Genomic DNA, 13,084 nt, shown 5'->3' with positions numbered 1-13,084 from the left:
TGCCCTCTTAATGATGAACTGGTAATCTGTGTTTGATGAGGCTTTAGAGTTGAATCTGTCTGAGGAGAATCCTGTTCCAAAGCTGAGTGAACTGGTCCCATAGTAAAAACTCAGAACATACTGAGGAGCTTCACCAGGAACCTGTTTATACCAATGGACATAAAATCCATCATCTCTCTGAATGTTGCAGTTGAGAACAACCTCTTGTCCTGGAGAAACTGTGTGGACAGCAGGCGTCTGGGTCAGCACTTTCGCTGCATCAACATCTGTCAACAAACACAGAAAAATCCATGAGTGAAAGGTTTGTGTGTGGAAATCTGAGCTATAAAAGCAACGAGAAGAATATCTTACATGTTAGAGCAGTGATGAGAGTGCAGAGGGTCCCCAGCATGTTGTCAGTGTGTGCTGTAAACGTCCCTTACTGTCCAGCTGAGAGGTGAGCAGGGTTGGAGTGTGAGGAGAAGAGAGACTGAAGCTTATAAAGACACTGAGGAGAGGAGAAGAGGAGGAGGAGGAGGAGGAGGAGGAGGAGGAGTTTCAAGACTCAGCACATTCAAAGATAAAATAAATTTTGTTTGTGTCATTGAATCATTTCATACCAACAATCTCATGTTTCATCACCTTAATGTTTATGAACTGATGGTGTTTGGAGGTGTGTTGATGTCCTTTGATGAGTATTTTTAACTCCAGTCAGATCATCATCAGTGTATCAGTTCATGTTCATCTTTCATCGTTGTATGTGAAGTAAACGTTCTTCTGTAATAAGAACATGTGGAGGTAAATGTTCACCTCTAATCTCAGTATTTTCACATGTCTAAATTTTCTTTCCACCACACAAACATGTTTCCTAATAATCCAAACACATGAACAGAAATGTTTTATTCAAACTGTTTATCAGTTGATGTTGGGGTTTGTCTCATGAATCAGATTACTGTTATAGTTACTGCAGCTGGAAGTGAAACAATCAGCACTTCTTCGCAATAACAGGTGATAATTTAATTAAACCAGCAGAGCAGATCAGAGCTGAAATGGAGCCTGGAGCCACCTCAGGACCTCATGCTTCGGCTGTCCATCTCTCAACATGAAGTAGATTCTGTTGGTGTCGACTGCCCTCACCCTGCTGCCCCAGCAAACAGCAGTGAAGGAAACAGCTCTGGCTACCACAGCCTGCTAGAACATCCTCAGCACAGGACTGCAGACACTGACTGACCGGAGCCTCCACAGAAAGTAGAGTCAGCTCTGGACCTTCTTGTACACAGCCTCTGTGTTCTTAGTCCAGTCCAGCTTGGTGTCCAAGTGTCCTCCTGCACACTTTGAACCCTGCACAGTTTCCATGTCCTCCCTCTGGATTGAAATAGTTGTAGTTGGTGTTTTTCAACTGCTGAACATCCCCACCAGCTCCTTTGTCGCACCAGAGATAAGAGACAAAAGGTTTGAATCATGACTTGTACGAAAAACAAACAAACAAACAAACAAACAAACAAACAAAAAAAACCCTGAATGATTATGGATGAAAGTGGAATGTGTTTACTGGTGCATTTCTTAATTTTTTAGTTTGCTTGTTTATTTTTCATTGCAAAAGAATGGATGCAAAAATTATCATAATTCTTCACTGAGCTTGTTTGTAGCTCTATTATCAGTGGACATGTGTCAGAGACTCAGAAAGGAGAAGTATTTAGTGAGGAGGTTTTTGTCACAGTGTAAATCACTGTGATACAACTGCAGAAGCAGAGCTGTCCCATGTTTGACAGTAATAGACTGCTGAGTCTCCCTCCTCCACATTGTTGATGATCAAACGATAATCTGATTGTGACTGATGAGTAGATGTGAACTTTGGAGACGAGAAACCAGAGCCATAGGTGGGAGAGCTTGAGCTGTGATAAAACCTCAGCACATACTGAGGAGCTCCTCCTGGAATCTGTTTGTACCATCCAGCAGCACGGTCAGTCATAGTGCCCAGGTTACAGTCCATGGTGGCTGTCTCTCCTGTCCTCAGCGCCACGACAGGAGGCTTCTGTGTCACCACCGTCACACCACTCACACCTGGAAACAAGAAGATGACATGAAGTCAAGAGAAACACACAGACTGATGAATCCAACATGAGCTCAAAGCTGCAGTAAGTCAGCCTCCTTACATGTTAGAGCAGTGATGAGAGTGCAGAGGGTCCCCAGCATGTTGTCAGTGTGTGCTGAGAATGGCCTTGGAACTTGGAAAGTGAGCTTCCTGCTGACAGATTAGAGGGTTTGGAGGATGAGGAGAGGAGGTGCTGGAGGAGCAATTTAAGACAACACTGAAACTGAGAGTGACTGACAGGAGGAGGAGCTTTGCTTCAATCTGCATGCTTTGGCACATTTGTTGCTCTCTTATCTTCTGTGAAGGGAAAAGTCTTTTCTGTCTCCATTATTGTCTCTGTAGACAATGTCTCCCCCCGACCCCAAAATATGACAACATGATGATTTGAACAAGACTTCCTGCACTTTTATTGTCATAGATTTGTTTCTTTGCTCACTTCTTAATAAAAGGGATTGAATTGAGTTCCCTCTGATTTCACAGAGAGCTGACACTTGACCTCTTCATTTGCATGCAGCTATAAATAAGCAGAGGAGGCCTGCAGGTGCATCCTGGGAAGGAAGAGAGGGAGGAGCAGAGAGGTGATGCTTCACTGATGGAGGATAAACGTTCAGTTTCATTTGCTCATTTCATCTGATTTGTGTAACGTCTCAATGACTGCAAGGAACTAAAACCAAAAAAAGGTGATTTTAATCTCTCTGTTGAGCTTTTATTGCAAATTAACTCCTAATAACAATGTAGCTTTCTGAAGAAACACACTGAAGTAATAATCAGACAGAAATATGTCTGTTATCTCTGTGTCCTGGATTCATGAGATGTGAGATGAACATGAGGAGAAAAACAAAATCTACTGACAGTTACAACATTTTGATGAATGTTGTGTATCGAAGATGCAGCAATGAAGTGAAGATGATGAAGAAGTTCTCCGCCGATACTGTCTTGTTCATATATAAACAAGTTTATTAAAACAAGTACAGCATCTCAGACAGCATGCGATGTCTGGGTGGTTTCAGCCAATAGAAGCAACACACCCATACAGCATCTCAGACATGCATTATATAGGGGAGTTGTGTTGACACAACTAAATACAGAAAGTTCGAAAAACCTAATATGGTCGTAGCAGAACATATACTGCACAACAGGTGAGGGCCTAATATAATCATGGCCTCTCCATCTTTAGATTAAAGGTATTTACGAGCAACAAAAATCTCCAAGCTCTGGGGGAAGGGATGCCCTAATGAGAAGAGCATATACTACATGAACATTATTGTTTTAAATGATGTTTTCAAGAAAACAAATAAATACAAACACTTTTGTCGTCCACAGTTTTTGTTTGTTTACTTTTTATTGAATGAGTCTGGACAAACGCAGCAGTTGCAAAGCTGATACAACACCTCCACCTCACTGTCACAACATTTATTACAAGCATGCAGACACATCTTTTCTAACACGTCAACCTCGTCATGAGCAAACAGCACAAACAGTAAAGAAGCAGCTTTGAAATGCTCATTCTGCTCCTCTGCTATTCTTCAGTGGGACAGTGCGACTTGTCGATGTTTTTCTCTGAAGTCTGGGAGCCCAGAGACACTTTACACGTGTAAACCTTATCCATGTTCCAGTCTGACGTCTGGATGGCCAGAGAGCTGCTGATTCGGAAAGTCCGGTCCGCTTGCTGAACAGCGGTGCTGGTGGAGATCCCGCTGCTCACTGGACTCCCACCAGACAACCAGCTCACATCTGCAAAAGGCACAGACTGACTGGACAGACAGACCAGAGTGGCTTTGTTGGACTGGAGCTCAGCACGGGACGGAGGGAAGACTGTGAGGACAGGAGGAGGGAGGCTGGAGCCTGAAAACACACCAAGGACATTCATCAAATAACTCCAAATCCAATCACTGATACAAAGCACGACAGCAGCAAATTATTTCACTGTTTTCTTCAACAATACGACAAACACAGTGAAGAAGTGAAGCATTTTAAATGAGTGAAAACATTTTGAAATCATCACCGAAAATATGAGCACTCTTCCTGTTTCAAACAAAGTCTATCAGTTACAAACTTAGAAATATTTGGATTCATTCAGGATAATTTTTATGTTGAAAAAATTCATGAAGTCACTTTCTGTGTCTCACAAATGGCACGACAGTAAATCAGTGGTCGTTTAGCTGTTTTGCTGTTGTCTGTCTAATGATCCAGAGAAAAAAAAAACTGTATTCATTCACATAAAAAACTTAAAAATTCCCTAAAAGTTTGGAAGATTAGTAAGTAAACATTAATAAATTAAAGTCAATTGATATGACAGAATAAATTACATTTGACAGATTATTTAGCATTTGGTTTTACAATGATACAAAAGTGTCATCAGCCTTGAAAAGAAATAAAATAATTTCGTACATTTTGTCCAAATGTTAAAATTGCTCAGCCATCAAAACACTTCAGAGTATTTGTAGATGTCATTGAACACATTTTGATCATTAGCAGATCTTTACTTTGTCCTCAAAGACACAGTCTGGCATCAAAGCAGATGAAAAGAAGTCAAAGTGAAATTCACTCAACAACATGTTTGACTTTCTAAACAGTCAGCCTGATATGAATTGATGATTTTCACCGAATTTGACTCAGAAACAGAGAATCTGTCTTGTTTTGTGATCAGTTAAAAAGTACTTACTTGTCACAGTCAGCTTGGTGCCTTGTCCGAATACCACAGTGATTCAGTTTGTACACATGGCCGTACAAAAACCTCCTGACTCTCACTGATGAGGGGAGTGGAACTGAAACATCCTGTTGAGACCAACTTTCACTGTCAACATCTCGTTCACTTCATCAGTCTGCTTCTGTTCACAAACACTGCTGGACTTGAGGACTGATTCTCGGTCTTCTGCTGCATCCTTTTGTTTTCGTGCTGGACATGTTAAAAGTCCAGATATCATCAGTCAATTCAACCAAAACCAAATTCAACCAAAGCAGTTGATTGATGTGTTCACCCTGTGTTTGGTTGACATTGTTGGAGACCCACAGACCCACTGCTGTCTGTGCAAATATACTCAATATGTTCTTCTTATGACCTCATTAAAACTCAATGTGTAGAAAAGTGAAAGATGTTTTGACACATGGTGACATTTCTGATGTTTGAGGTCAATTCAGCGTCAGAGAGGTCAAACTCCCTGTTAGACCTCTTATGAACAGACTGTTATAAAACTGCAACAACATGAACTGATGGAGACTGATTTGATGTTTGGGAGGTGAAATGCTGCATAAAAAGTGCTGACAGCACCAATCACACAGATGGAGCTGATTCAAATCCATTGGATTTAATCTTGTTTCACAGACGGAGTCTCTGAGACCACAAACAGAAGTGATTCATCATTTCCACTGACTGATCAATACAGATATTTACCACATATATTTATCCCCAACAATATGAATCAAATTCCTTTTTTATCTTTGTTTATCAGTCGTTGCTGGGTTTTTTTGTCTCGTGCAAATGAAAATAATAAAATGAAAAGCAGAAAACAACAAATGCTGAATCTAATTATTTCATTAAGTTCAGTGTTGAGAGAGATTTGGACGAAACTTTGACATGAAATTGAGATTGCTGAAACAAGTTTGTAGTTTTTCTTAAAGTCTCATGTAGGGTAGTTATAGAGAGCATTAGTTCATGTGTCAGGGACTCAGAAAGCAGAAGTAGTTAGTGAGGAGGTTTTTGTCACAGTGTAAATCACTGTGATACCCTCTCTTTAGCAGAGTCGTCCCATGTTTGACAGTGATAGACAGCAGAGTCTCCTGCCTCTGCCCTCTTAATGATGAACTGGTAATCTATGTTTGATGAGGCTTTAGAGTTGAATCTGTCTGAAGAGAATCCTGTTCCAAAGCTGGGTGAACTTTGACTATGGTAAAATCTCAGAACATACTGAGGAGCTTCACCAGGAACCTGTTTATACCAATTGACATAATATCCATCATCTCTCTGAATGTTGCAGCTGAGAACAACCTCTTGTCCTGGAGAAACTGTGTGGACAGCAGGCGTCTGGGTCAGCACTTTCGCCGCATCAACATCTGTCAACAAACACAGAAAAATCCATGAGTGAAAGGTTTGTGTGTGAAAATCTGAGCTATAAAAGCAATGAGAAGAATATCTTACATGTTAGAGCAGTGATGAGAGTGCAGAGGGTCCCCAGCATGTTGTCAGTGTGTGCTGTAAACGTCCCTTACTGTCCAGCTGAGAGGTGAGCAGGGTTGCAGTGTGAGGAGAAGAGAGACTGAAGCTTATAAAGACACTGAGGAGAGGAGAAGAGGAAGAGGAGGAGGAGGAGGAGGAGTTTACATCAGTGTTAATATTCTCAGAGGTGGTACAAATGTTCTTTTTAAGATGCTTTTTGAGTCAAAAGACCAAAAAATAGGATCACATTATAAATATTTTGTTGCTGGATTTCGGATTGATGGTTTCTCACAGTTGTTTATGACAGTATGAGCAGCAAACAGTGTTCAGTAACAATCATGTTTAAACACTAAGTTATTTGGTTTTCTGTTGCTTTCAATGTACGATCACAGAAATAGTCACGAAGCTCACACAACAAAGCTGAAGAAAGGTATATATGAAAGTGTAAAGTTTTTACTGGCTCACAATGCATTTATTATTAATAATAGTATTATTGTAAAAAAAAAAAAAAGCTGAACAATGCTGAACAAAGGTCAACATAAACATTTCAGTATACGTACATACAAGAGAAAAAAGCTAGAAAACAACAATGAACATCAAGAAATATCTAAAGTACAAATTGTGCTGAATAAGTATTCAATGATTCATGTAACAGGTTACCTTTTAACCATGAAGTGATAATATTGTGAAGCTTTTGCCTAACAAATTAGTTTGGACTCAAAGATGCAGACCTGAACACAGCAATCAAGTAAAACGAGAATTAAATAACAATAAATAACAACAAAAAGTGCACCAGTGAGGAGTGGAGAATAAATAAACTAAAGGCGCACTCAAAAGGAGAGAACAAAGGGAGCTCCGACAAGGCGGATTTGAGGCAAGGCACGCGCTGAAGCGGCAGGAAGGCACTGAAACACAGGAGCACATGATGAGTGGCAGTTAAAGGGTAGTTAGCGTTCTCACTGGGAACAACCAGACACAGCCATGGACAGAGGAATAATCCGGAAGAGGTGGGAGAGGGCTCTCTCCTTAAGTACTGTGCCTAATCAGGAACATGCCTCTCAGGTGAGCCCCTGAGGGGGCGGAGCTGACTGGGTGCAGGGAAACAACCTGCTGCACAGACAGGGGAGAACAGACAGACAACAATAACACTAGGAAAAGGGCAAGGAGACACACTAGGAGAGAACAGGTCAGTAGGATCCGAACAAATATGCATGGATACATGTGAACATGCAGCATGCTGATGACTTGTGACTGCTCTACCAAATATGACTCCATTTATATTATCAAGATATTATGGACGGCATGAAACTGATGAGCCTCATCAGCAGAGATGATGGGACAATGCACAGAGGGAGGTGGAGCAGCTGGCACTCCAAAATCAAGAAAACAACATCACTAAGACGTTATTATTATTATTATTATTATTATTATTATTATTATTATTGCTCAAGCGATTATACATTCACTGTTCTCAGACATGGTCACTCATGATGTCTTTGTTGACGTTGTCAGGGTCTGTCAATGAAGATATCAGCTGTTCTCATCAGATCCTCACATCCAGTCTGTGCAGATCTTCACTTTCATCGTTTCATCATCATCATCAGCTTGTCAGTCAACAGAGTCATCTGCCATCACCAGCGTCTGGACTCCATGGGGCGATTTATCTTGCTGCTGCTCAGATCGATGTGTGTAAATTGCTTGTAACTGAGATCTGTGAAACATTTTTACCTTGTTATTGTGATAAAATCAATGTTGCTGATGTGCTACACCTGCAAACATTTGATCAACAAAAGAAATTTGAACACCACAAAGAGCTGAAGTCTGACTTGTAAAAAGAATGACAGACATTATGAGTAAAGGTGTGAAGAGGTAGAACGGTCGTCCACCTATCAGAAGGTCGGAGGTTCACTCCTCAGCCTCTGCAGTCCACATGTCAAAGTATCCTTGGACAACACACTAAAGCCCAGTTTCCTCCCAGTGCTGTGCCATTGGTGTGTGAGTGTGTGTGAATGGTTAAAAGCTCATAATGAGCAGGAGGCCTCGGCGGGTCGTGTGAATATGTGTGTGAATGGGTGAATGCAGACGAGTGTAGTGTTGTTTTAGTGGTTGTCAGAGTAGAAAAACGCTTCATAAATATAGTCAATTTCAAAATATATACTTGAATCAATGTGGCAGGAAAACCAATCAGAGCATTTGAATGTTTGAAAGCAAATGATTTCCAAACAGTTTGGGACACTGCTGTTGCTGGCATCAAATTCTAAATGAGGATGTCATAATCAGACAACAATGAAATTTCTCCATTTCAACATTTATATTTTGTCTTTGTGTTATTTTCAATAAAACATGGGATTTTGAATATTCATCACATTCTGCTTCAAAACATGTTTCACACAGGGTCACAACTTTATTGGAAACAACTGCACACTGGGTTTATTTGAATCTATTATCGGAGGAAATGTGTGAGACGCTCAAAAAGCAGAAGCAGTTAGTGAGGAGGTTTTTGTCACAGTGTAAATCACTGTGATACAGTTGCAGAAGCAGAGCTGTCCCATGTGTTGCAGTAATAGACAGCAGAGTCTCCTGCCTCTGCCCTCTTAATGATGAACTGGTAATCTGTGTTTGATGAGGCTTTAGAGTTGAATCTGTCTGAGGAGAATCCTGTTCCAAAGCTGGGTGAACTGTCTGAATAGTAAAATCTCAGAACATACTGAGGAGCTTCACCAGGAACCTGTTTATACCAACTGACATAATTTCCAGAATCAGTTTTGCAGTTGAGAACAACCTCTTGTCCTGGAGAAACTGTGTGGACAGCAGGCGTCTGGGTCAGCACGATCACTGCATCAACATCTGTCAACAAACACAGAAAAATCCATGAGTGAAAGGTTTGTGTGTGAAAATCTGAGTTATAAAAGCAATGAGAAGAATATCTTACATGTTAGAGCAGTGATGAGAGTGCAGAGGGTCCCCAGCATGTTGTCAGTGTGTGCTGTAAACGTCCCTTACTGTCCAGCTGAGAGGTGAGCAGGGTTGGAGTGTGAGGAGAAGAGAGACTGAAGCTTATAAAGACACTGAGGAGAGGAGGAGGAGGAGGAGGAGGAGGAGGAGGAGGAGGAGGAGTTTCAACACTCAACACTGGTTTCAGTCATGAATAAATGACAGGATTCATCTGTGTTCACTTATTATCTACAAATCAGTTTGTTCCAGTTTGTTTTGTTGTTGTTGTTTTTGCAGGTCTGATGATGACCTTTACATCAGTGCTAATATTCTCAGGGTTGATACAAATGTTCTCTTTAAAGTGCTGTTTCATTTCAAAGACATGAAGTAAAGATGATCAGATGCTAAATGTGACTTCATTGGATTTCAGAATTGTTTTCTCTCACAGTAGTTTATGACAATATGTTCAATAAACAGTGCTGAGTAACAATCAGAGTCAGCTGTAACGTGTACACAGGACTCTGGACATGTTTCAGTCCTGACTGTCTGTTGCAGTCTGTTCTGTCCTGTTTGGTGGTCGATCCAAAACAGACAGTGATGGATGAACAGAGTCCAGACTGGATGACTGCAGTGTGGAACTGGACCAGCAGCTCCTGAGGCAGGTTGAACTTCCTGACCTGACACAGGAAGTTCATCCTCTGCTGGGCCTTTTTACTGATTGTGGTGATGTTGGACGTGCACTTTGGGTTCTGGGAGATTGTGGATCACACCAGAGGACCAGCTGTCCATCCTCCCATCTATATGAAGACTCACCACCATCATGTGGTCGATGGTCATTGTGTCGTCTGCAGACTTCAGGAGTTTAACAGACGAGCGTCCTGAGGTGCAGTCGTTGGAGTAGAGGGGGAAGAGCAGTGGGGAGAGCACACATCCCTGAGGGACGCCACAGCAGGATGTGATTTTCTCCAGTCTCACCTGCTGCTTCCTGTTCGTCAGGAACTTTGTGATATGACAGGTAGAAAATAAGAAGCTGGAGTAAACACAACTGTTCATCCCTTATCTCAGTTTGATCACACTTTGTCCTTTTTCACCAGCTTAGCATGATCCATATTAAAAATGAGTCCTGTCATTAATTTCTTGGAAAAACATCATTCATTTGTAAATCTAAAATAGTATTTTCTGTAAACAGTGAGTTTTGTAACAGTTTAATAACTCATGACCTGCCTTTGCACTTGTGAATATTGTTTATACTTAGCAAATGTTTGTGTGGGGAAGTTACAGAAAGCATTGGCTGTTTGCTGAGTGTCAGTCAAGACCTGTGAGCGACTCAGAAAGCAGAAGTGTTTAGTGAGGAGGTTTTTGTCACAATGTAAATCACTGTGATACCCACTCCTTAGCAGAGTTGTCCCATGTAGCACAGTAATAGACTGCTGAGTCTCCCTCCTCCACATTGTTGATGATCAAACGATAATCTGTTTGTGACTGATGAGTCGATGTGAACTTTGGAGACGAGAAACCAGAGCCATAGGTGGGAGAACTATCGCTGTGATGAAAATATAAAACAAACTGAGGAACTCCTCCTGGAATCTGTTTGTACCAACGAGCAGCACTGCCTGTGACAGTGCCCAGGTTACAGTCCATGGTGGCTGTCTCTCCTGTCCTCAGCGCCACAACAGGAGGCTTCTGTGTCACCACCGTCACACCACTCACACCTGGAAACAACAAGATGACATGAAGTCAAGAGAAACACACAGACTGATGAATCCAACATGAGCTCAAAGCTGCAGTAAGTCAGCCTCCTTACATGTTAGAGCAGTGATGAGAGTGCAGAGGGTCCCCAGCATGTTGTCAGTGTGTGCTGAGAATGGCCTTGGAACTTGGAAAGTGAGCTTCCTGCTGACAGATTAGAGGGTTTGGAGGATGAGGAGAGGAGGTGCTGGAGGAGCAATTTAAGACAACACTGAAACTGAGAGTGACTGACAGGAGGAGGAGCTTTGCTTCAATCTGCATTCACATTTCTTGCTCTCTTATCTTCTGTGAAGGGAAAAGTCTTTTCTGTCTCCATTATTGTCTCTGTAGACAATGTCTCCCCCCGACCCCAAAATATGACAACATGATGATTTGGAAAAGACTTCCTGCACTTTTACTGTCATGGATTTGTTTCTTTGCTCACTTCTTAATAAAAGGGATTGAATTGAGTTCCCTCTGATTTCACAGAGAGCTGACACTTGACCTCTTCATTTACATGCAGCTAAAAATAAGTAAAGGAGGCCTGCAGGTGCATCCTGGGACGGAAGAGAGGGAGGAGCAGAGAGGTGATGCTTCACTGACGGAGGATGAAAACTGAGCTTCATTTGCTCATTTTATCAGATTTTTCTAACATCTTGAACACTGTAAGCAATTAAATTCACATTCTTAGTTGCTTACAATTCATGAGGCCATCAGAAATGATGTGAAAGGATGTGGATGTGAGATTAAAGACTGTTGAAAAGATATTGAGGGTTTAGATAAAATGGGATGTTATCTGCAGAAAATGTCTTGTGTGCATACCTATAGCACAAATGGTTTGTCAAATGGCAGCTGCAAGAGATTCAATGAAAATGGAAAAAAATAATACAGAGAGTGGCCATCCTTGTCTTTTGGCCCCTGCAGTGTGAAGTGTTGAGAGGTGTGATTATTGATTATCATCGATGTAGTTGGAGAGTTAAAGAGATGTTTGATCCACTGAGAGAACGACTCCTCAAAACCAAGTTTCTGCATGTAAAGAAATGTCCAGCTGACTTTGTCAAAGGAATTTTCTGCATCCAGTGGTGCAATTCTGATGTTGAATTGGATAAACTTCAAGGAGAAAAAAGCATTATTTAAGCGCCACATCAACATTTTGTCTGTGTTTGTCAGTGTTTCTACAAACAAAGGAGAAAACGGTGCACGCTCGGTTTTCCCTGTCAACACGTCAAAACTGCAAACTGAGTTTCTGATCATCTTCACCCTGGAAGGAGTCTTCCAAAAGCTGACCTAAAACTGTCTGCATGTGGACAAAATGAAAAATCTACATTGTTGAAAAACACCCATGTGGACTCGGCGTTCGTGCTTGTTTGTCTGGGCGTGGTCTTCCTCCTTCACTCTCCTGGCTCCTGACCCAAGGTCAAGAATGAATCTTCACCAGTCGTTGGTGTTTTTCACTGTGCTGTCTCGTGCAAATGAACACAGCTGCAAAACAAAAAGCAGAAAACAAGGATGAATTTAATGATTTCATTGTGTTCAGTAATGAGAGAGATTAGTAAGCGAACTTTTATGTGAAATTGGTCTTTCAAGAAAAACTGATGAAGCTGGTTTTTTAGTTGTTTTTAAAGTCTCATGTAGAGTAGTTATAGAGAGCATTAGTTCATGTGTCAGAGAGTCAGAAAGCAGAAGTAGTTAGTGAGGAGGTTTTTGTCACAGTGTAAATCACTGTGATACGTCCTCTTTAGCAGAGTCGTCCCATGTGTGACAGTAATAGACAGCAGAGTCTCCAGCCTCTGCCCTCTTAATGATGATTTGGTAATCTGTGTTTGATGAGGCTTTAGAGTTGAATCTGTCTGAGGAGAATCCTGTTCCAAAGCTGGGTGAACTGCTCTCGTAGAAAAAACCCACAACATACTGAGGAGCTTCACCAGGAACCTGTTTATACCAACTGACATAAGCACGATCATATCTCTGAATGTTGCAGTTGAGAACAACCTCTTGTCCTGGAGAAACTGTGTGGACAGCAGGCGTCTGGGTCAGCACGATCACTGCATCAACATCTGTCAACAAACACAGAAAAATCCATGAGTGAAAGGTTTGTGTGTGAAAATCTGAGCTATAGAAGCAATGAGAAGAATATCTTACATGTTAGAGCAGTGATGAGAGTGCAGAGGGTCCCCAGCATGTTGTCAGTG

The 13,084-nt window shown here is 41.5% G+C and overlaps 1 protein-coding gene across 1 annotated transcript; it reads right to left on the bottom strand.

Moving 5' to 3' along the window:
- Positions 1–3,411: 3,411 nt before the first annotated feature.
- Positions 3,412–11,008, bottom strand: LOC143333722 (immunoglobulin lambda-1 light chain-like). The gene is made up of 4 exons (XM_076751953.1): positions 10,969–11,008; positions 10,552–10,876; positions 4,740–4,774; positions 3,412–3,919 (listed from the first exon to the last, which is right to left on the bottom strand). Exons 1-4 carry the CDS (start codon positions 11,006–11,008, stop codon positions 3,594–3,596), a joined length of 726 nt encoding a protein of 241 aa, XP_076608068.1. The 3' UTR covers positions 3,412–3,593.
- Between the last annotated feature and the right edge of the window lie 2,076 nt (positions 11,009–13,084).

Source organism: Chaetodon auriga, chromosome 16, assembly GCF_051107435.1.
Source record: "Chaetodon auriga isolate fChaAug3 chromosome 16, fChaAug3.hap1, whole genome shotgun sequence".
Classification (NCBI taxonomy): domain Eukaryota; kingdom Metazoa; phylum Chordata; class Actinopteri; order Chaetodontiformes; family Chaetodontidae; genus Chaetodon; species Chaetodon auriga.
The sequence above is the reverse complement of the archived record's forward strand: the minus strand, read 5'-3'. Positions and strand labels throughout refer to the sequence as shown.

Excerpts from the sequence above, each read along its gene's own strand:
- LOC143333722 (XM_076751953.1), bottom strand. The coding sequence starts at position 11,008 with ATGCTGGGGACCCTCTGCACTCTCATCACTGCTCTAACAT. Across the intron at positions 4,775-10,551 it reads GACAACTCTGCTAAGGAGTG|GGTATTCGGACAAGGCACCA; the intron begins GGTATCACAGTG and ends CTGAATCACTGT. Across the intron at positions 3,920-4,739 it reads CACCAAGCTGACTGTGACAA|GCTCCAGCCTCCCTCCTCCT; the intron begins GTAAGTACTTTT and ends GTGTGTTTTCAG.